At 39.7% G+C, this 23,889-nt stretch overlaps 1 protein-coding gene across 1 annotated transcript in view; it reads left to right on the top strand.

Annotated features, from left to right (window-relative positions):
• CRYBG3 (crystallin beta-gamma domain containing 3) overlaps nt 1-23,889 on the top strand; it is a 123,065-nt gene that overhangs the window by 48,408 nt on the left and 50,768 nt on the right. The window contains exons 4-12 of the mRNA XM_070455023.1: nt 873-6,891; nt 8,271-8,315; nt 8,543-8,658; nt 9,562-9,709; nt 14,459-14,595; nt 15,849-15,963; nt 17,096-17,131; nt 19,491-19,624; nt 23,599-23,725. Of these exons, the coding sequence (XP_070311124.1) occupies nt 873-6,891; nt 8,271-8,315; nt 8,543-8,658; nt 9,562-9,709; nt 14,459-14,595; nt 15,849-15,963; nt 17,096-17,131; nt 19,491-19,624; nt 23,599-23,725 (6,877 nt within the window). The remainder of the gene's footprint in view (nt 1-872; nt 6,892-8,270; nt 8,316-8,542; nt 8,659-9,561; nt 9,710-14,458; nt 14,596-15,848; nt 15,964-17,095; nt 17,132-19,490; nt 19,625-23,598; nt 23,726-23,889) is intronic.

The raw sequence follows: 23,889 nt of genomic DNA, 5'->3' as shown, positions 1-23,889 counted from the left end.
CTTTTTTGATTTCTGCATTTGCCCAGCCAGTTTAATACTCATTATGCTAACCTGGTGGCTCAAATGGTAAAGACTCTGCCTGCAATGCAGGAGACCTGGGTTGGGAAGATCCCTTGAAGGAGCATGGCAACCCGCTCCAGCATTCTTGCCTGGAGAATCCCCATGGACAGAGGAGCCTGGCGGGCTACAGTCCCTGGGGTTGCAAAGAGTCGGACACAGCTGAGTGACTAAACACAGCACATGCTAATTGAATCTCTGAAGAGCTTAACAGGAGAGAGGATTTTTAAGGCAGTTCTGCCATTTTTTGGCTTAAATATATGCTGAATGCTTACTGCGGGCTAGACATCTTGCCAGGTGTTTTCTTTACAACTTCTCTGCCTCTGTGCCAAAAGCGACTGTTCAAAATTCACATCTAAGTAAAAGAAGAGAAACTTGCTCTGATGCTCTGATATGGTGCAGAAATCAGTGATGTAGCCATGAGATACCAATATGAGGCACGAAGTTGCTGTGGTTCCTTCTAGTCAAGCACTCACTGGAGATCAAAACTATTATTAGAACCTAAGCCTTAGGTTTGTCAGCCCATGTTCTCTCCATTAATCATCATGGGAGAGACAGACATAATCAAGTGAAAGGGACAGTTCTGAGGAGCTCAAACATTCAGGCTGGCTTGACGCTCCTGTGCTGCTGGTCAAATCTGTATTATGCTTAATACAGACAGCCTGAACCTAAAACATTCAAGAATTTCCTTCCCAAGTTTAGACATATAAAGAATAGGAGCATTTGAAAGACACACTTCGCCATGATTTCTGGAATTGCTGTGATGAAGTGTCATAATTACCTTTCCTGATACTCTGATGCTGTTCTTTTTGCAGACAAATGGATGGTAAATCAGAGAGGCCTTTAGTAACGTATGCAACCTACCGAGGCCCCAGACAAATTCAGAAGTATTTGAAGCATCAGACAGTGCCGGAAACCGTGAATCCCTTAGACAGAGAAAATGCAAGTTCTGACCCTAGTACAAGTACACATCGTGGCCCTGGAAGTGAGATGGAGGCTGGAATGGTGCTATTACTGTCATCAGCTAGCACAGGCATACCTGTGGAAGGACAAGTGCCTGAAGTCCAGTTAGAAGACTCTGATTGTAACCACAGAGCTCTCAACACAGAAAGCCATTCAACAAACAACCAAGGGTTGACCAACATGGCTTCTTCCAGGGGTGTTTTAAATAAAGCCTCTCCTGGGGGACCCGAGACAAGTAGATCATCCTGTTCTGTGACTAGCTCCAGCTCCACTTCTGGAGACTCTGACTCACGGCAACATTTGAGTTGTGCACCAGGTTCTCAGACGGACAGAAATTTGGGATGTTCCGCATTGTTTACAGAAAGCAACAGCAGCAAAATTCCTCACAGTCCGGACTTGCAGAGGACAGCAACGCCAGGAACTATGGTGAAACGAACCAGCCCCTTGATGAGTGATGGGACACCAGTGCAGGCCGAGAACCCTGCCATTTCTGACTGCTCTTGTAGTAAATCTGATGGGAGTGGCCCTACCACACATGGAAGTGCAGATTTGCCAAGTCCAAGTAAATCAATTAGGTGTGAAGCTCCGCAGTTGCCAGAGAGTAAGTGTTCTGACAAGCAAGCGGGAGAGAACTCATCAAAGCAGGCTGCCCATCACACCGGCCCCATGGCTTTCCAGAAACAAGCTGTAACAGACACAGAACTTGTAAATGCCGGAAACAGATCATCTGCCCAAGACACACAGAAATATGTGGCTCCTGCAGAAATCAAGCAAGAAACGGGAAACGCGTCAGTCGAGGAACCCACTACTTCAAGTCATGTGAAAGCTCCAGAAGATCGAATCGAGTCGTTACTCAAAGATACTGACCCACTATCACTAACAGAAGTCACAAACCTTGTTAGGCCACACGGCAAAGTGCCTCCCCTTAGGGTGAATCAAAAGGAAGCTGCCTCTGTAAAACACACCAGTGAATCAGTAGTTTTAACATGCTTAGAAAATAAAACAGCCCCTGAACTGAATAGAAATCACATTTCAGAATCCCTTCTTGACTCTGAGAGTCCTCAACAAGCCAAAGCGTCACCTGATGCCAGGACATCTCCCAGCCTTGGGCATAAAAAGTCAGATTTCAGCGCTTCACGCCCTACCTGTGTTTCCAGAGTCGGCATGCTGAGCCAGGAGGACATCCCTATTTTAAAGAATGAAGGTTCTTCTGTGCTCGCTGAAACTGGAGATGTCAACATTGTTGGTATCTCCAGTCAGCCTTGTCAGTGTCAACATAAACATGTGGCAAATCATGTGGAGGCCACAGACAGAAAGAGTCTCCCTGTGTGCCTTCACTCTGAGCATGCACCTGCAACTCTTGAGTCCAAGGAAGTTCTTCCCGATAGGGAGAGTTGCCAGTTTCCACTGGATCTCGAAGCCAGTGACGCCAACATACCTGCAGTGGACTTGAGTTCTGAGCCTGCAAGCCTCTCCAGGGGGCACAGTTCCACTTCATCTCAAGACCCTGAAAAAGCAGAGTCTGTGCTACCTAGCATCGCAGCAAGTGAGAGCGCTGCAGACAAGCTTGATTCTTCTTTCTCCTTGGAAACCAAAGCTGATAGCATTGCAGAAATGTCACCAGAAGCTGACATTGGTGGTCAGAGCAATGTTCCTGTTGAGTCACATTCCGGCAGAGGAGAAACTCTAAGTCTCTCCGAGATCCCTGTTTCCCGAACAGAGCCCAGAGACATTTCTCAGGATGAAATTTCTTCTCCACTTGAAATCACAGGAGTGCCAGCAAATCCTGCTTTATCAGAATTGACTTCCCTAGAAGTTGAACAGGACAAAATTTTTCAGTTAGTGGATCATGAGGAGATGAAAGAGAAATATTTAGATGCCAGCCTGAAAGAGAGTTGCCAAACTGATGTTTCACCTTCTGCCTCTAAATATAAGGGTGCACAGGGAGCTGAGGTGGGAGCCTTCAGTTCTCTACCTGCTCATCTCCAGAGTAATAGACCTGAGACTTCACCTCCTGTTCATGATGAGAAAGTTAACAGGCAGATAGCACAGAATTGTGCAGCCAGGGCTTCTGTGATCCATCCACCTTCAGTTCCTTGTGGGAGCAAACAGATTTCTGATTTTTCAGAACTCTGCTTAGCTAATACTTCCCCCAAGTCCCAAGAAACCGACAGCACAAAAGCTAAGTCACCTTTTCTGGGTTCTGGTATCAGTTTGGGAAAAGAGGCTTTTGCATCTGAGGATTCAAGTTTCCTTCCTAATCCTTCTGTGCTGAGATCAGAAAAGAGAGCCTCATCTCCCAGAAAGAAAGAGGATGCTCATTCGCTAAGAGGTGGTACTCACAGCCTGCCTTCCTCCTCCAGTAACTCTGAAGTTAGCATGGTTAGAAGTTCACGTAACCCCGCAAATAATTTTAGTTCTATAAAAGTTCCCGTAGATGTCCCACATGAAAGTGCCTCCTTAACTAACCTGCTGGACCCTAACAGCTCTTATTTGGAATCGGAAACATCTGTCCTCACAGGGGCAGAAGTCACCCCACTTCAGGACCATTTGGGGGATCCTACTGGGATGGTATCTCTTGATTTCCCAACTGCTGCCCAATTTGACAATCCCTTGGAAGCAGCGACTGGAGCAGTTGCTGGGACCCCAGCGTCAGTTAACAGTTCAAGCCAGCAGTGTTCTGAGGCCTCTGCTAAGCATGTAGAAGCGAGGAGGACGGCACATGCCCAACTTTTGGACCTCGAGAGTGATTTCTGTAAAAAGGCTGTTACATTGATTGGGGAGGCCTTTAATTCTGTCAGGGAAGAGCTAAAATCCAAACACTCAGTCAGTACCTGCCAGGAACATAGAGCCATAGACGGCATAATGAATCCAGGTACCCTGGAAGAAGACATCCCTAAGAAAAACCCGTCAGAAGTAACACTGACAGAGATCCAGCCCACAGAGCATCTGGAAGAGCAGGCTGTGGAAAACATACCTGAAGTCCACGGGGAAGAAAAGGCCTGTGTTTCACCTGTGGTTGGTGAGAACAGTCTCCTTTTTGATTCTGATAAAATGAATGTATGTTGGTTGTTAGAGGACCGAGCTAGGGAATTAGTCAATCAGATTATTTATTCAGCCCAAGAAACTGTAGCAAATGATGCTCAGGGTACCTCGGATTCTGAACTTCAGGCTAGTACTTCAAAAATTCTGAATAGTGATAGTGTGAAGCCATGTGATATGGTAAGAGAGTTCTTGGTGTCAGAACAGGCAATAAATCAAAGCACATGTGAAATCAGTGAGAAAGTATTAGGTAGATTCTTTGCTGTAAGTAACTTAGGTAGTGACACAGAGTCAATAAGAGGAAGAGAAATTGTTCTCTACCAAAAATCCCCCTTTTCAGGAACTAGAGATGGGCAGTCTGATAGTACAAATTTGCAGGAATCAGATACTGTTTTACTAGCTGAAAACACACCCCTTACAGGGTTAGGTGATAAGGCAAAAACACACTCATTTCTCAAGGAGGACTCTAAAGAGAAAATGGGGACAGAGTGTGTTGATCATCACAAACCTGAGACAGAGGATACAAGAACTCTTGTTTTAAATTTCGAATGGCCTCCATTTGTAAATGATGACACTCATGTACCTGGGACATCTAAAAGCAGCTTGTCTGATACTTCTGTATGTTTATCTGAAAAAAGCTTGCCAGGACACGGTAACAAAAGCACACCTCTTGCAATGTCAGAAGTAGGGAAAATACACAAGGACACTGAAGTAAATACTGGAAAAATTGAGCTTATACCTTCCATGTTAGAAATGGGAAAACCAAATAAGAACGATGCTGAGTTGAATATTATGAAATATGAGGCAGTCCCCCCAGTGTCAGAAATGGGAAGAGCACATAAAAAGGATGCCAAATTGAGTACCTCAGAAACTGAGCGAACAGCTGAAATTCCTAAAATGCGAGAAGCATACCAAATGGATGCTGAGAGGTATATTGAAAAAACTGAGGGATTGCCTGCCACTTTAGAAATGGAAAATATTTGCCAAAAAGATGCTGAAGGGGATATTGCAAAGACTGAGGTGACACCTGTTACATTAGAAATGGAAAATATTTACCAAAAGCATGCTGAGGGGGATGTTGGTAAGACAGGAATGACATTGGTTGTGTCAGAAGTGGACAGTATCTACCAAAAAGATATTGAGGGGACTGCTGAAAAGCCTGAGTCAATACCTGCCACACTAGAAATGGAAAGTATTTACCAAAAAGATGCTGAAGGAAAGGTGGACAAAACTGGGATGATGTCCCTTACATTAGAAGTGGTAAATGTCTACCAAAAAGATGGTAAGGGGATCACTGCAAAGACTGAAGGACCTTTATTAGACTTAGAAAGCAGTTACCAAAATGATGCTGAAGGGGTTATTCGGAAAACTGAAATGGTGCCTCCTTTTGTGTTAGAAATGAAAGAAGCACCCCAGAAGGCAGTACCTGCCTCCTCTGATACATGTAAGGGAGATGTGAAGGGGACAAGTGGGGAAACTTTGTCCACATCCTCTAAGAGAGAAATGGAAAGCACATTCCCAGAAGATTCTGATGGGACCATCAGGAAACACAGAGTGTTTCCCACAGCAGTCAGCTCTGAGAAGATACGCGGAACAGGTCTGGAGATGCCCGTTGTACAGGCAGAGGCCACATCTCCCATATCTGAGGCTGAAAAAGCATACCAGGAGGATGCTGACAGGAGTGGCAGAGAAGTGGAGAAAGAGTCTACTGAAACGAAGACAGGCTTGATAGCGCGTGACATTAGACTCGCCTCGTGCTTCAGGGGCTATGAATCGCCTACCTTAAGTAAGGATTATGAAGGCTACCCAGCCCTCGCAGTGCCGGACTTTCAGCCCGAGGGTAGCATGGGAAGGCTGGACAGGAAAGCATCTGTTACTGCAGTTCATAAGAAAGCAAGAGACCTAGAGTATGGTGACGAAAAGGAAGAACTTCACTTAGCCTTCGTTTCTCAGGAGGAGCAGGAAAATTCTTCCTTTACTATCTTGTATGAGGAGCCCCTCCAGGATGAGGACAAGGACACGACCGCCGAGGTAAGACAAACACATTCCCTCCTGATTCCTCGCGTCGCTCCCGACTGCGTGCCTGGCGTCGCCTGTGAAAGGTCTGAGAGTAGAACTGACCTCGTCCATCACTTTGAAAAGGAAGCCAAATTAGGTGAGGCGTTCGATAGTGACAGTTCAGAAACCTTCTTATCGGTCGAGGCCAAAAGGTACAAAATCTATCCCTTGGCTTTGTCTCCCATTTACGAGGACGACAGCTCTCAGGAGGACATTCTGTCCAGCGAGGTCTCCCCTGGTCGCCACGGGGCCTCGAAATCGAGGGAGAACGCAAACCAGCCCTCTTCTGTATTATCGCTTCTCCAGTCAGTGTCAGAGCGTTTAAAGATGAATTTTGATGAAGGTGACAGACAGGAGGGCGGAGAAGAGGAAGAGGAGGAAGAGGAGGAAGAGGCGCTGCATAAAGGACGTCTGAGAGCTCGAAGGCAGGAAACTGTTACCTTCAAGCGGCCAGATTCTTCCCTTACGTTTTGCTCTGATGATGACCAGGAAAGCACTGGAGTCTCTAAGAATTCCTATGTGATGTCAAAGGAGCCTACTACCTCTAATCTGCAGATTGGTCTGTGGCCAGAAAAGGCCTCATTTCTGCAAAAATCTGACCTTACTTCCAAACTACATTCTTCTCTAAAGAGTGCTTATCATCAGTATTTGCAGACCTCTAAAACCCATTCCTCAGAGAAAGGAGCCAGATTCGGTGGAATTTTTCAGGAACCAGTGTCAAAGTATTTCTGCGCTCAAGACACCCCTGGCCGATTAAGCCCATTCACAGAGGTAAGTTATTATGATTATTAATTAGTGAAGTAGTGCTTTGGGTCATGAAATGACCTAAAAGCTTATTAGGAAAATCAGTGTTTTGAGGTTGTGTAAAGATTGTTTAAAAAAGATACCAGAGGTTACTTTGTTCTTTAGTTGAAGTGTATATCATACTGCATGTATTTTAATTGGACTGTTACATTTGAGAAAACAAAATTGCTTCATCAGAATTTAAAAGGCATAAGAGAGAAGCAAGTTACAATCTCAGTTCTTTGCTGACTTCTAGTCTTCAAACTAAATCGTGAAAACATTTTGAATTTCTCAAGGTATTGAATGTAGGAAGATTGTCACTTTCCGTTGAACTTGTGTCTCATGAAAAGATTTTGCAGTATTTAAAAATATTTTAAATATTTAAAGTATTTTAAGTGTTTGCCTGACAACAGTCTCACTGTACTTGGTCTTGTTTGTTCATACTTAGCAGGGCAACGAGCAGACTAATTTGAGAAAAAGGAGATGAAAACATTATAGCTGGAAAATGTCTTGAAATTCAGTTACACTTTTATTCAACTTAGAAATATTTGAATGTTTACTACCGAATATTCACTGAACCTGGGACATTTCTTTCTGACATTCCCAAGATCCTGGAACTTCCTTTAGGATTCCCAAGGGCTATATCTTTACTTTGAATGCCCTTAGTAGCAAGTGCTAATGCTTGAATACCGGCCAGTTGCTTGTAAGGCAGGGTCCTTTTAAAAGAAAGGCTGGGCTTTGCAGAAACGTTTCTTTAATGATTTCTTGCCGCCTGTTGAGTCAAGTCTAACCTCTTCACTGTGCGTTGCAAGGTCCCCAGCTTTTGTTTGTTCAGCCTGTCTCTGTGCTCCGGTTACACACCCTCTAAGATGTCTGTACTTTGTCTCAAGATGTTCTCTTCCTGGACTTTTTTTTCTTTACTACTCCTGCACCAGCCTGCCACATTTTTTCACTTACTGAAATCCTGTTTTTCAAGGTCTTCTCCATACCACTTCCTCCCACAAGCCTCCTGGGAACCTCTGTCTGCCATCCCCTCACCTCCACGCTGGTGCCTTTTCTCTTGACTTCCTTAACTTGACATTCTGATTGTTTCGTACCTGAGGGTTTAACCTCATCTCTCCCCAGAAGAGTCACGAAAATGTGATCATCTTTTCTCCTTTCCAAACTCTAAGCTTCTTGAGGACGGAGACACAGCTTTATTTTCCTTTGTACTCACTTTTTTATCCCTTGTAATACCTAGAAGTTCACCTTGTGATGATGTTCACTAAACAAATATGCAATAAATGGGATTTGTCACTGCTCAGAAAGTGAACTCTCTTTCTGTTTATCTGTCTTATGGCTCACTTCTTACACTTTTATCATTTCAGAATGTTGACAGACAAACTCTGAAATGGAACCCAAGGCCTGGGAAGGTAAGCATGTAGAATAAAAGAAGTGAGATTGTGTTTAGGTTTGGGGAGTTTAAGGTAGAAACTTTTAACTGACTTAGTAAATGGTTATTGCATTCAGGAATTTAGCATCTAAAGTGGTATTTACTTTTATGTATTCAGGATATTTTATTTTCTACATTCTAGGACATCTTAGAATTTTAAATGCATTCTTAAGATTAGTTATTATGTCTGTTTACTATATGTTGCAGATGGTTATCTATGATCTCCATGGAAGAAAATATAAACAAGAGATCTACTGTAATATTCCTGATGCTACATCTTGGTCTTATCCAAATGGGGTACTGATAAAAGTTGTAAGGGGCTGGTAAGAGATCTCTTAAAATTTTATAATATTTTCCCCCTAAGTTTTTTTCTTGCTGCTTATGCGGTATGTTTTTCTTGTATTATGGTTGCATCTGTTTCTCTCCAGAATAATTTTTTGAAACATCATTAGAGTTTTATAACTTAATTAGAAAATATAGGTTGTTTTTAGTATTTACAGCCTGCAGTAAAATGGTACCATTTCGTAACTGCATGATTAGCAGGATAGATTTGACAAGTTGAATGCTTAAGTTGAATGAACCATAGCTTTGAAAATGAGTTCAAAATTTGTGGGATGCTAAGGAAATGTGAAGGCCACATGCTTAAATTCCTTTGTATCACTGACATAAGCAACAAGTGAAGGATTCTTTGTATGGCATAAAAATACTGGAAATTCTCATTTGTTATTATGGACCATGTCTCATGGACTTGCAGGGACCAGAATTTCTTTGTCTGGTGTTTGGGTTACCCAGTGGTCAATATTCATGTTATAAACAGTGTGATGTAGTGTGTCTTCAAATAATAAAATAAGATGCATGTTCTTTATTATCCAGCAACAGAAAAACTAGGGTACAAGTAGAATTTGGAATTGTTAAGCTATTGTTTTTAATGTAAATGTGTATATAACATCTATAAAATGTATGTATATGTAAATATAGGCACAAGCATAGATTGTGGTGCTGTGTTTAGGAAGCATTGTAAGTTGTGCACTTATATTCTTTCTGAGACTCTGTTCAGTGTACACCATTGTTTCAAAATAGGTTTATACGCTAGTAGTAGAAAATAGCCCAGATTTTTAAATTTGAATAGACAGTGTAGTCCGTGACTTATAACTCTCATATTTGTTTTATGCCTCATTTCTTAGAAGGTTAATTATAACTGATCATGCTTTTTTATATTTGTTCAGCTGGATTTTATATGAGAAACCACATTTCCAAGGTCAGAAATGTGTTCTGGAAGAAGGAGAAAAGGTGTTAAATCGAGACTGGCTTCTTCAGAACAGAAAGCATCCACAAAGAAACTTTGTGTTGGGCTCTATCAAACGTGTCTTAAAGGTAACAGAACAGTTGATTTTTATTTTCCTTGTTTTTTAAATTTTGTGTCATTTGTCATGTAGTAAAGCTGTTCTTTGGCCCAGCACTGCTTAGAAATAGTTGCTATTAATCATAATTGTGGTAATTTTGTTAATCTTCATTATCATGTTGATAATTTTTTGACTAGATATGTGTAAAGTATTAAGTCGAATGAAAATTTTAAATGTTACATGTAATATGGCACCTGAAATATTACATGTTGTAATATATATGTATTTTTAATAGTAGTTGGAGTATACCATCCAGACATCTTTGGGATATTTCCAAATATGTTTTTCTAGTGGAGGTCTGTGGGTGTTTATATGTGGGTGTGTGTGGTGTTTATAAGAGAAGGGGAGATAGATGAGCATTAGAAGAAACTTATAGAAGCTAGGTTGGGGAAAGGAAGGGGAAAATGTTGCTTTTTAATTTCTGTTTATTAATACTAAGATGAGGAAGACCTTGCCTTCCTCATATAATAGAACATACTGTGGGAGGTGCCTTGATGGTTTAGAGGAGTGAGTGAGTGATTAGGACAGAATCGTCCCATGTGTTTTAAGGGTTCCTTCAGCAGTAATGTAGTACATGATTTAGCTGTTACTCCTGCGGCAGTCATGGACATACATATTTTTCAAATTACGGAAATTCTACTTATATATAAACAATGTCTACTTTGAAGTGGACCCTATCATGATGATTTGGATCACTGCTGTTAAAACCCTTGATAATTGCAAACAGCATACAGAAAAACTCATTATCTTAAAGGGGTGTCTGCATGAATTAATACTTTCTGCAAAACTGTTAAGCCTGTGTCTAACAAATATTTGTGTCTGCTCTTGGACCGCATGCTGTCGAAGGCACAGGGAATAGAAACACAAGTTCCATATGCTGTCTTCCTGCAGACTGCTCAGAGTCCACGACAGGGACAGCTGAGTCACATGCCTGTAGGATGTCAGACGCGCAGTGCAGGGCCTCACGTGGTCACGGAGAAGACGCCGCTCTCCTGGAGCAGGCGGCACCTGATCGGCGTCTTGAGAGAGCAGACAGGAGTTAGGCAGCACCGGCAGTGTGAGGGAGGCCCCGGCAGGGCCACTGGTGTCCCTGAGGTGGACGTTGGTGGCTTGCTGGTAGTGTGGGAGATTGATGGCTATAGGACAGAGGGCAGTGTGCGTTTTCATCGAAAAATTTAATCACAAGCATTTCAACTCATCAAGCAGCATTTGAGTGCTCAGTTCATTAGCTAACTCACTCATAGGAAATTCCTTGAAGCAGGTAATCACTTTGTAGTTGGAATCTTCTAAAATTTAATAGCATGTGGTTTTGTGTCTTCATTATGAATGTCAGGCACCATGCCAGGCCTAGTGAAGAGAAAAAAAAAATGAATAAGGTATTGTAAGCAGCAAACTTCACACCCTCATCCCAAATCAAACAATAAAATCAAACAAAAAGTTCAATCTGTTGAACATGGGTATTTAAATGGGTATTTGCGCATCCGCCATTTGCTTTGGATGCATTATAAAAGAGACTAAGTCATGCTTACATCTTTTCCTTCTTCCATTGTTTGTTCATAGAGTCTTTTTTTTTTTTTAATTGCAGTGTTAGTGCCCACTTGACTTGGACTTGCTAGCAACTTGAAGTGAGGAAGGAAAATAAAACTATTGAGCATTGACTGGAAAAGGCATTAGCATTGTTCTAAATATTTTACAAAGTAAGAACCAGGCATCAAAATGCTTCCTTTTTGTAAACTTGTCACATTTCAGCCTGTTGATAGCTTCATTTTCGTGGTGGCCATTCCAAATTCCCCTAGGCCCATGCCAGCTTTATCTTGTTTCACCATCTTCTAGTGGCTCTCATCTTAAGTAGTCAAAGCTTCAAAGACTGTCCTTTGAAGATAATACTTTCATGATATCTTCACTTTGCTGTCAGTGGAGCAAATAACAGAAGATCGCGTCAGTCATCTGCAGCTATAGCTTCTGCTCAGGGCTCCTCTTCGCCCCTCGTGGGAGTAATTGGAGGTGGAGTCAGTGCAGTGAGCCTCGAGTCAAGTGCTTTTTTCCCTCAAATAGAAAAAGCGAATCCTGAACACTTCTCTGTTTACTATGCATCTAATATATATATATATTTCTTCTTTTTTTTTTTTTTTTTAAGGAACGACATTGCCTTCTTTCAGGAGTTAATTAGGTTTGCCCTCCTTAGTGAGCTGACGAGCAAGAGAGCCGTTGCTAGATCAGGGACTGAAGGTATTTCATGTAAGGCAGAGGCGAGTAGTTTCTTGGGTTTTGGGGTTTTAGAGCTTTATTTTGTTTTGTTTTTTACTATTTATGTAGTTCATTCCTACCCTGTTTCCTTCCCATAGGTTTGTCTCCATTCTTACTGGTTGCTTTAATAGTCTGAGCTTATAGATTTCACCAAGATGTATTTAGAAAGTATATCATGGCTAGAACGGTCTGGGAGGAAACCATACAAACGTTTCTTTACTAAGAGTACAAGCTGTTTATTGTTGCTAGGTTCCTGTAAGGCTAGCTGTTTACTCCCTTTGTTCATCAAGAATTACACAGATCTTGCAAAAGACATTACTTCCGTGAATAGCCACCGTGGAGAAAATAGAACTTATTAGTAAAATCTTTTTCAGCCACCTAGAGAAAAAAAATCAGTCCTCTAGTACGACAGTTGAGAATGTAAGCGATCTTGCTTATGTTTTCAATTTTTTAGCCATCGTTACCTCTTTTCCATTATGCTGTTTCCTTCTGTGTGATGTAGACCCAAAAGCCTCTTAGCTTTTTCCCTTTTAAAATACACCACCCAAACATTGTTTGTATAACACAATGCAGAGGAAACTTACTTGTGTGAGACACTTAGTTATGTATTCTGTTACTGTACCTCAGATCCCTGGGGGAACATTTTAAATAATGTTACTAGAACTCTATTTTTAAGAGCAAACAAAGAGACTTGAAGACTGACAGGTGACTCTTCTGGACATTTCTGACCATTTTTTAAAATGAAACTTTAGATGGAAATAAACTTTCTATACTTTAAAGGATATTTTAGGTTATACCTTCTTACTGTATTGCATTTTAGAACTTTCTGAAAACAAGATATATCAGTTTGCTTGCTTTTACACACTAATCAGAATGATTAATAATGATTAATAATAGAACTCAGTTTGGAAAAAAGATTAAAAAATTAGATACCATTTTGAAATTGCAAAACAGATTACAATAATAAATATACTTGTTCTGTCTAATAAGTGTCACCTCTAATAGTTGATTGCATTTACCTATTTCATTAAAGCAGAGGCATTTGAATTCCACAATGTCCTAGATGAGAATTATGCTACTGAAACATGAGTCATATAATGAAACACTCAGGATTGCTGAGATAGATTAGACAGCATGACTGTAGTTTCAGAGAAGGGAAAGATAATTGTGGTTTTGATTCCTTAAGAAAAGATATGGTCTTTTTTGAGTTAGAACTAATTATTGAAAACAAACTTAATGATTTCCAAAGGGGAAACATGGCAGGAAGGGGTAAACTGGAGCTTGGGATTAACATATACACACTACTATATATAAAATAATCAATCAACAAGGACCTACTGGATTGCACAGGGAACTCTTCTTAAATGTTCTGTAATGATCTGCATGGGAAAGGAATCTGAAAAAGAATAAATATACATATAACTGAATTGGTATGCTATGTACCTAAAACTAACATAAGACTGTAAATCAATTATATTCCAATAGTATTTTTATTAAAAAGATTTTCAAAAGTAAGAATACAGAAAAGTATGTCTTCAGTTAGAATAAGGGAAATGTTTACAAAGCTTAGAGAGGCGAGGTGCAGAGATAGCATGGATACCAGTATGACTGAAGAGTTGAAGGTAGGTAGTGTAGTCGTGGATTATTGTGAGTGAGTGAGTTGTGGGTTGTTGCCATGTTTTAAAAGGAAAATCAAAATATGAATATGAATTGCTTGGGTCTCAAATCAAGGACTATGATGAGGGATGTGGTGTTTCCACATGCCCAGCTGTATAAAGAGTAAGCTTACTGGATCGGTGGTCTAGGCCCGTAATCAAAGTCTTGGCCTTGATGAAAAACCTTGACAGTGGCAATTTTAAAGAAAAATTTGACAGGACATGGTGACAGTGGATGTGTGATGAAGTATAGGATCAAATTTCATAATGTCTTTCTTCTTCAAACCAACTCATACTACAGAAAATAAATACCACAAGTAAGAAAACAGATTTCCTTTACCCTCACCTCTAATTCCTACTTCTCTTGTCAGGGTAATTTAGATAATCCGCTGAGAGAGTAGTGCCTCTCTGTTATTTATTTTTTATGTTCCCCATGAGATCAGCTTTTATTTAACTCCCTTCCTCCCTATGGCTTTGTTATGCTTCTGAGAAGGAAGGCTTACAAACTCTTGGCACTCATATATTAGTAACTTTGAACATTGCTTAATGGAGCAGGACTTTTGAAAACAAAGCAGGAAGAATCAGGGTAATATTTTTCAATCAATAATATATAATTCTCATGTTGTCAATGTAACTTCTTAGAAAAATTTACTGTAACAGACTGGTAAGAAGAAACACTGTTTCCTTTATGCTGTTATTGGTTAAAAATTCTGCTGAATGGTGAGAATAATTATAACTGTATATCCAGGGTATTGAGGATACTTGCAGTGTGTGTCTCTAGATATTTCAAAGTCAACTTTTTTTTTTTTTCTTTCCAGGATTGCAGTATTCCAGAGATAGAGCTTTGCCCACAGTCTGACCCGGCATGTTGCCCTATCTACATCCAGCGAGCGGTCCCCAATTTGGAAGAGCTGAATATCCCCAAATCTGTGTCCTTCACCGTGAAGTCAGGCGTGTACGTATCTGCTTCTGTTCATTTCAGTGATTGATGACTACCAGAGTTAACTTTGTCTCATATTTCATTTGGTGACCTACACATTTCTGAAGTGTTAATTTTGCTGTGTATACTTCTGGATACCTAAGAAAGACTTTTTCATATATTAAAGCAGATTCCGTCTTCTTTTCAGATCCAGTTAAGTTTTTGATAGATGACTCACAGAAGCAGATACAGGTTCCCAGACACCATTTTTGACAGATGCATCAATCCAATGTCTTTTCACCTACCAGATTGTGGGACTGAGAAATAAATACATGTCCCTGACCTAAAACTCTGGAGCCTGAGCTATTTGCAGAGTGTCTGTCTCATGCTGGTAGAAACTGAGGGCCTTTATAGTGCCAGTGTTTATTTCTCTTCTGTTCCTGGAAGATAGGTAGAGCTACTCTCCCATCACAAATGAAAAAATTACATGGCTGTGCTAAGCTGCCAGCTGGTAAGCATGGCTTTGATCCTAGGCCTTTCTGATTTCAAAGGTATCTTCAGGACTGTGGGTCTGAGTTCAGTGTTAATTCAGTCCCAGATTGACTTGAGTCACAAGTTTTGTGATTTCTGGTTCAATGTGTATCCTTCTTCCCTCTTCCTCCGTTTTCATCTGCTCTGATGATGACTGGTGTTGAATTTAGGAGTCACTTTGGACATCTCCCTTCATTTCTTCCACATGTTAGAACTGTTGGGCAGACCCAGTAATTAACACAGTCCTGAGAACTGTCTGTAATTGTCAAGTTTAGCTGGTTTCTGGATGGTTCTTTTAGGAATCTTATTTCAAATACTCTTCCTGAGGGAAACCAAGAACTGATACTGATTCTGAAACTATGGATCAAAGGTGTAAAATGCATAGTGGAATCCCTACCTCTGATTGCCCAAGTTTAAAACAGAAATATAGTGGAATGATTTTTATTTTTCAGTTACATCCTAATTGCATTAAAGGTTTCACAACTTTTAAATATTGGAAAACATATAATAGGAAAGTGATGCCAGTGCTTAAAAAACATATAATAAACTTAGAATAGTGTCTGAATGTAAGTAGTTAATAACATGTTAATTCATTGTTATATGTTGTCTAGCAGTGTCACTTTGAATGTGTTTTACTAATGTAATTCTGTGACAGAGATTTCTTCTTTTTGTAGCTTTTTTTTTTAGCTTTTAACTCTTACAGAACCAGATTAAAGTATTCCTATTATACTTTAACCAACCATTCATTTCTTATTTAGTTGGCTCGCCTACCCGGATATTAATTTCAAGGGGCAAGCTATAGTTTTGGAGGAAGACCATGGACTCTTTGAGATTTCTGCAGCAGAAATGAAATCATTGCATCCACTTCAAATGGTAAGAAGATATAAATAGAAACATTTTCCCAAATATCCATGAATTCAAAAATAAGATAGCTCTGATGATTGGTCATACATCTCAATCTTGAGACATGTATATGTCTGCTACAAAATGGGCAAAGTATTCATACATTGTTGTTTTGTTTCTTTCAGTATTTGTGAGAATATTTTAATGTTTCTAGAAACATTTCCATTTTAATGTTTTTCTAGATGTCTGAATTTACTTTGTACATGTTTCCTTATAAGGTAATACTCTATGAACATTTTGCATACTTTAAAAAATTCTAAATTTGTTTTTTTGATGCTTATTAGAAAATTGCTTGTTGTATGTTATACTCTTCCATTGTAATAATGCATGATCAGTTCAACATTAATAATCAATGGGTAGGTCTGTGAATGGTTCTTTCTTAAAAGTAATAAGCATATTAATGATTTATTGTGTTGCAAATATTTTTATTTGAGGGGCAAACTGTTCAATTAAATAGTGGCTATGTGACAAACCGTTTTTGTGCTGTGCCTTAAAAAAATACTAAAACCCAGCAAAAATAGAAATTTTAAGGAGTATCAATGTGGAGTAGCACTGGAAACAAAGAAATTATACACAAGAGCTTTTGTGAGGCGTGGGTTACCTTTTATGCCCTATCTCTATGCGGTCACAAAGACAGCAATTGTGATAGGACTTGGAAGATGAAATGCTCTAACACAGAACGCCCAAGCCTTTGTAGAGAAGAAATTGAGTATTAAGTGGTTTAGAAACTTACCCTGCCAAATCAAAGTTTTCAGTCTACTAACAACTCCACTCTTCTTTTTGAGACACTCTGCTGTGGGATTAAATCTTTAATTGGTCACATGTACTCAAGAACTAAAGCTTGGTTTCCTTCCTTGTAGTGTCTGTACTCTGGAAAGTATCTTTCCAAGATTTCTTACCCCATTTACATTGATATAGAATCGTCTGACTTGATTTTGACTACTGTAGAGTTCTATACTTAAAATTTTAAATACCACAACTTAAATTTGGTATGTAATCTTCACCAATCAAGTTTTTATATAACCTGCATACATTACTTAGTTACTTGTGGACATTTTAAATAAGAATGTATCTAATATTTAAAATTTTTTGTCATCTTAAGGGTGGCCTGAAAGTGGAAATGCCTATGAACTTAAAGGTGAGTCTTGAACAGACTTTGGTAGCAGGCTAAAAAGTGTGAGAATTAAATCTTTAACTATTTGTGTGTGTGTGTTAAGTCGCTTCAGTCGTGTCCGTCTCTTTGCAACCCCATGGACTGTAGCCCATGAAGCTCCTCTGTCCACAGGATTTCCCAGGCAAGAATACTGGAGTGGGTTGCCATGTTCTTCTCCAGGGCATCTTCCTGACCCAGAGATTGAACCCACGTCTCTTGTATCTCCTGCATTGGCAGGAGGGTTCTTTATCACTAGCACCACCTGGGAAGCCCCTTAACTGTTTGGGACTATTACAATAAAAATGTGATTACCTGAATGTATGCTGGCAATAGCTAGGTAATGTGTCTTGGGTTGGTGGGCAGAGACTGCGCACGGGTTGCTGAGGGCCCACGCTCAAATGACAAGAGGGCTCTACAGAAAGGCGGGGTTCTGTTCTGACAACCCACTCAGACCCCGTAAGCACCTACTGGGCTGGAGAGATGGTAGGCTTGATGTTTGTTTTATCGGGGGCAAGGGGTTGAGGTGATAGCTAGACATTCACGTGAAAATACCCGGCAGGCATTTGGGAGTGGTGCTCGGGATGAAGATGAAGGATGATCAGGAGGAGATGCCAGCGGCTTCTATCAGGTGATGTCAGTTTGAAAGCATGAGTATCTGAAGGGAACAGTAGAGGCACCGAAAACGGGGGGTAGTAATGCCAGAATTAAGTCCGTTTTGGGAAAGAAAAAGAAATGGAATCGTAGAATGCCTGTAAAGGGAGATAGGAAGAGAATCAGCGTAGTGATGAAAGATGCAAACAGACCTCTGTTTAATTAGACTACAGCACTTTCAGAGGCAGGCAGGGACACAGGGATTCATCCATCCTCCTCTCCAAACCAAGGCACAATTCCCCCAGTTTTCCCATTTCTGGGCTTCCTAATTTGTGGAATTGACTACGATTCTCCCAATCACACAGATGGAGTTTTTTTTAAAACTTAGTGTCTGAATGAATCTAATACAAATTGGCAGTATGTTGGAATCATACATATGTGAGTTCTAAAAAAAAGCTTATGCCTGGGTTCCACTGGAAAAGATACTTCCTTGGCCTGGGGTGTGGTTTAAGTTTTTCAGCGCTCCCTAGGTGACTCTTGACTTGCAGCCAGTGTTTTGAACTAGTGCCCTCATGAGTGCAGAATTGGCTGTGACGCTCCCCGACCGACTTGTCTCGGCCTCTGTCTGCGGCATCAGAGCTCTGGGCTGGCTCTTCTGGGGACAGCTGCAGTCTGAGGCATGTGAATGGAATGGTTATCCTAGACAGTCACAATTTTTAAGTTGTTAGATGTTGGCTTGTGACTTACTCATCAAAGAGTTATTGCTTCTTAACTTAGTTTGAATGTGTTCAACGTATGTAGCGTGTATTAAACCCAAATAATACTTCATCACTTCCAATACAGCACTCTGAAAATTTAATATGTAGAAAACAGCAGGAGCAGTACTGAATATTTTTTTTTCAGTCTGTGTAATGTTCTCAGTGTTGTTGTTTTTCTTTTTAAATAAAGAATCTATAACTTGCTGGTTCTGTGTGTCTAAGCGTGGGATGTTATTCACCAATTGTATACAAATTATGCCATCAGCCATAAATAGGACCAGGTGATAAAGTGTGGGTAGATGAGTGCTATTACTGTCATCGCTTCCCTGAACCCCAAGGGCAGCTTAGGCTTGGTAAATAAAATAAAAAAAATAGAAGGGAAGTACTTGTACCAATCCAAGTTTGAAGTAAACCAAATGCTAGAAATCTGTGTCCTACTGCATTCTCTCCTCCATTTGAACCAAATATCCAATAAGAATACCAAACATTTTTCAATCATTTCTAACTTTTAGGAACTTTTTTATTTAAATTCAAGAATTTTCATGTGTAATTCTCAGTGATTAGTAGTGATCATACAAGCAGTGTTGCAAGAAATGGCAAGTTTTCTCAAACTCAAGAGAGTTTTGGTTTCTTAATAGAGGAAATTCAGTAAATATAAGGTGGATCTTTATCAAAATATTGAACAGAGAGAAAAACATAGATAATTCAAGAGAGTTTACTCTTTGCAATGGTCCTAGGATTTGGGTAAATAGAACATGTAATTATATTTGAGTATGTTGATATAAGAGAAACATATTATCAAGATATTTTATCTTTATCATGGATAAAGACTCACATATTCTTTTGAATGTCAGACAGTATTCTGTATTTTGAGTATAAAGGAAGAAAATGAACAGTGGTCCTTAATTCAGGTTGTGGCCTTCAATGTCATATAAATCAGAATGTATCTATTCTAAAATAAGAGCATGCTAAGTGGTTTTTTTCATATTTTTCAGGTTATTATTTATGAAAAACCTCACTTCCATGGACAGGCCAAAGAGTTTAGTGAACACATTGATTCTGTCCCTAATTTTTTAAAAAATGATGTAGACTTTCATGGAATTGGATCAATCCGTGTCATCGGTGGAGTGTGAGTATTATTTATTTCCCATACGTGATTCCCTTGTCTAGTTTTGAAGATCAGCACAAAAAATATGCTGAGCAGAGCAAAAACAACCTACCTTAATCTAAAAATATACATCCCTTCTGAAATGTGGGAAATAGAACCTGTTACTGACAGCTTTCTGTGAACTCTTGTTAGTATTAGAGATTTTGAGATAGATTAAATGAAGGGAACAGTTTCTAAAACTTAAGCACTTAGTATTTGTAAGCACAATATAGAAGATAAAAATTGCAAGACAAGATTATTTCTTGACAGATTATGCACATGCATGAGAGTCCCGATTTTCACTCTGTTCTACCTCTGTTGACTTGTGGTGCTAAGGGTCTTGGCAGTGAGTCCTCCCTCATTAAAGAGGTAGCCTGGGTTGTGTGTTTACAAAAACCAAGCCTTCTTAACATTGCTTACCTTCTGGCCCTGCACTGTTTTTAAGAAAGCTCCCTAAGAACCAATCCAAGTGTAACCAACAGCACCTCTACCCCACTCTCAATCAGCAGTTACTGGACTCGGGTGAAACTTTGTATCTTTGCAGGTAAAACCATAGAAAAGAAGCTTTCCTCATAACTTAACTGCCATGGTCAACTCAGGGCTAGAATTCCTTCAGACACGTGTTAATCTCTCTGTTGATAGGTTGAATTATTAATATTTGAAATGTTGGTTTATTTTAATTTAAGCATCAATATCTCGTATTTGCAGTACATCATATAACTTGTTCATTGTATTCTAGCAAAAGATGCTGTTCAAATATTTCATGCAAAGAAGTTAAATGACTCAAGATTACTCAAGGGTCTATATTTAGAGACTTAGTCTTTGCAGTTTCTGACACTAGATCAAGTAATGGATACACTAACCAAAATGGAAATATACTATGCAGTGCATTGGATATGTAGGTCATGTCTGTAACTGGTCTTGTTACTGACCAAGGTTCTTGATCTCCTTAATCAATAGGAATTGATCAGAGACCAGACTGGAAATTCAGGCAAGGCTTTATTAGGGCTCCTGTTGTAGCAGAGGGGATCAAGAGCAGACAGCAGGATTCCCTTGCTTACTGGTGCCCTGGGGTGGAGGCGAGCGTGTTCCTTATGTGGAGTGGGGGAAGGGGTTGTCCAGGAATGACGGCTTAGCGGTTTGCCCACCCCTTAGGTGGTATCCCCTGCGGAGGGCATGCGCAGTTCTCTGCTTTTGCTCCTGACCCCGTGCTTTTTTTTGTTTCTTTTTGGTCTTTTTGTGTCTTTTGTCCAGAATTTGCCCCAACTGTAGGTGAACACAGTGATTTGTAGTCCCATAGTTTCTTTGTCCTTTGTCCCTCCAGGAGAGGTTTATTCACGTGTAAGCATTGCAACACTGCGGCAAAGGGCCCCAGGCCCCAGCCTGTCTCAGTCTGGCATTTTTTTTTCTTTTATTTTTATTTTTTCCATTTGTTTATTTATTTTTTTTTTGAAGTCCCAACACAGCTTTTATTTATTTATTTATTTTTTCCATTTATTTTTATTAGTTGGAGGCTAATTACTTTACAACATTGCAGTGGTTTTTGTCATACATTGAAATGAATTAGCCATGGATTTACATGTATTCCCTATCCCGGTCCCCCCTCCCACCTCCCTCTCCACCCCATCCCTCTGTGTCTTCCCAGTGCACCAGGCCCGAGCACTTGTCTCATGCATCCAACCTGAGCTGGTGATCTGTCTCACCCTAGATATACATGTTTCGATGCTGTTCTCTTGAAACATCCCACCCTCGCCTTCTCCCACAGAGTCCACAAGTCTGTTATATACATCTGAGTCTCTTTTTCTGTTTTGCATATAGGGTTATCGTTACCATCTTTCTAAATTCCATATATATGTGTTAGTATACTGTAATGGTCTTTATCTTTCTGGCTTACTTCGCTTTGTATAATGGGCTCCAGTTTCATCCATCTCATTAGAACTGATTCAAATGAATTCTTTTTAATGGCTGAGTAATATGAGGAAGCTGTGGTACATATGCACCATGGAATATTACTCAGTCTGGCATATTATTATCCAGTTCCTCACCTTTGAATTTAAAAAAGTTATCAGAGGCTTGAAAAACAAATCTGTTTTGGATACATTTTTATTGTGTTCTTGTATAGTTGTAGTGTTCTCTGATCCGTGGACACGTGTGCTTCTTGTTAGTCCTGTGATAAAGTATTTTTCTTTTCTTTCCTTTAAGATCTGAGTGATTTTTATCGTGAACTAGATTTTGATTTGCATTATTTTCTGAGTGTATTTGTGATTATTTTATAAAATCTCAAAATATTATGGCTCATAAAACATGCACACTTTCATTTTTTATATGATACCTGCAGGAGAAAAATGTGATGTCCAATAAAAAGATGAACAGGTGGCTTTTATTTTTTTCACTAATTCTACTTTTTTTTTTCCTACTTCACTATTTCATTACTTTTCACTTTTAACTCTTGAACTTTATCTGTAAATAAGAGGAACTCTTCCTCACCTCTGTCCTGCCTTAAGGAATCTAGAGAAAATGAGGTTGATGTGTCTTCATTTTTCTCAGATAACATCTATTTTTAAATATCCCAGATAGATGTAAGTTGAATCTTAATTAAAACTTAATCTACTGAGAAAGACTGTGCAGATTTTTGAACTGTCATACATTACTGATTTCTCCCCTGATAGTAGGTCTTCTGCATCTTATTTTTCCCATTCAGGTATATTAAAAGCATGTTTTGAATAGTCCCATTTATATAAACTTAGAATTTGAAAGTTCTCTTGTAAAATTTATTTTCACATAGTTTAAGAATACAATAATAGTCATTTCTTTACATATTACAAATATGCTCATATATATAAAATGTTTATTCGGACTCACATGGACCCTCACCCCTTTCCCTACCAGATGCACACCTACAGAAACTAGATATGAGTTCAGGAGCACCGAGGGGCTGCTGTTACTTTGTACCCTAGGAGCACAGTTCTTAGGAATACTTTGTGTATCTTCCCAAAAGAATGTAGTTAGCCCTACCCGGCTTCATTTGGACAAGCTCTAGAATTCAGAAGTCCCTAACCCAGGAGCCCACAGTAGTCACTTGGAATCTGCCCCATTGGAGCGGGCCCCACTCTAGTTACACAGTGCCAGCTAAGGGCAGATTTAAGCAGGGCAGCGTGTGTTTTATCTATGCCCACACTGCATTAGCTACTGTGGGTTACTGGAGAGTAAGGTAAGTTTCCTAAAGAACCAATGAGTAACAGTGTTTATCAGTGTTTGGTACTGATAATTTTAAATTAGAAGTCAAGACACCTCTGTCCTTGGAAAGTCTGCCACGGTGCTTCCTGTTTCCATTCTCACCACTGATAAAATGGTGGGAGCAACATTTCCTACCTGTAAATATTTACAGAAGTCTTTGTATGTATTTAGACCACCAGGGCTAATACCATCCCAGTCTCATTCCCCAGTTTCTCCTTGCTAAACCCTCCTGTAATGTGTTTCAGATCCAAAGCTGGTGACAGGTTCCTTCGAGTTAAACCCTAAATAAATGTTTAATATAGTGATCATTCTGTGATTCCAGCAGGGCTTAATCAGAAAAATAAGACTGATTGTCTTTGGATCTCATTGTGGATTTGCAGTATTTCTCATTGTCTGTCTGCGCTTTCCATTATTTTTTCCTTGGCAGGCTATTCTCCGGCCACGCTCTGATGGTGGTGTAGGGTCAGGCCACAGACATTTAATGTGTTCCTGTGTGGCAGTCCTATAACAGCTAACCTTTTGCTGGGAAAAGCCTCCAAACTATTAAAATTATTGATCCATTCAGTTTACACCATTTGTTTGTCTCTGTAAATGCTAGCAAAATAAGTGTATTGCTTTTTTAAGAGATGGTGATATGCACCTGGGTGCTTTATCATGATTTTCTCTCTTTCTTGACTGCGGTTCTATTAATAACTCAGTTGTACGTCCTCTATTTGTAGATGGGTTGCCTATGAAAAAGAACATTTTAAAGGCCAGCAGTTCTTACTTGAAGAAGGAGATTTTGAAGACAGTAATGCCTTTGGGGCATTAAGTGGTTCCATCTTGTCTTTCCGGTACTTACAAGCTGTGAGTTAACTTCTTTATTCTTAATTTTCTTTTTTTTTTTTGGCTTTCCATGAAAATTGGACATGACCTCTGGTAGAACATAAAATGATAAAATGTTTCTACTACCTGAGACCGTTAAACTGAGTGACTTATATGGCTTGCCTTTCTTGACTGCCATGATTATT

This window comes from Odocoileus virginianus, chromosome 25 (genome assembly GCF_023699985.2).
Source record: "Odocoileus virginianus isolate 20LAN1187 ecotype Illinois chromosome 25, Ovbor_1.2, whole genome shotgun sequence".
NCBI lineage: Eukaryota > Metazoa > Chordata > Mammalia > Artiodactyla > Cervidae > Odocoileus > Odocoileus virginianus.
Note: the sequence above shows the minus strand (reverse complement) of the source record. Positions and strands in the feature narration are given on the sequence as shown.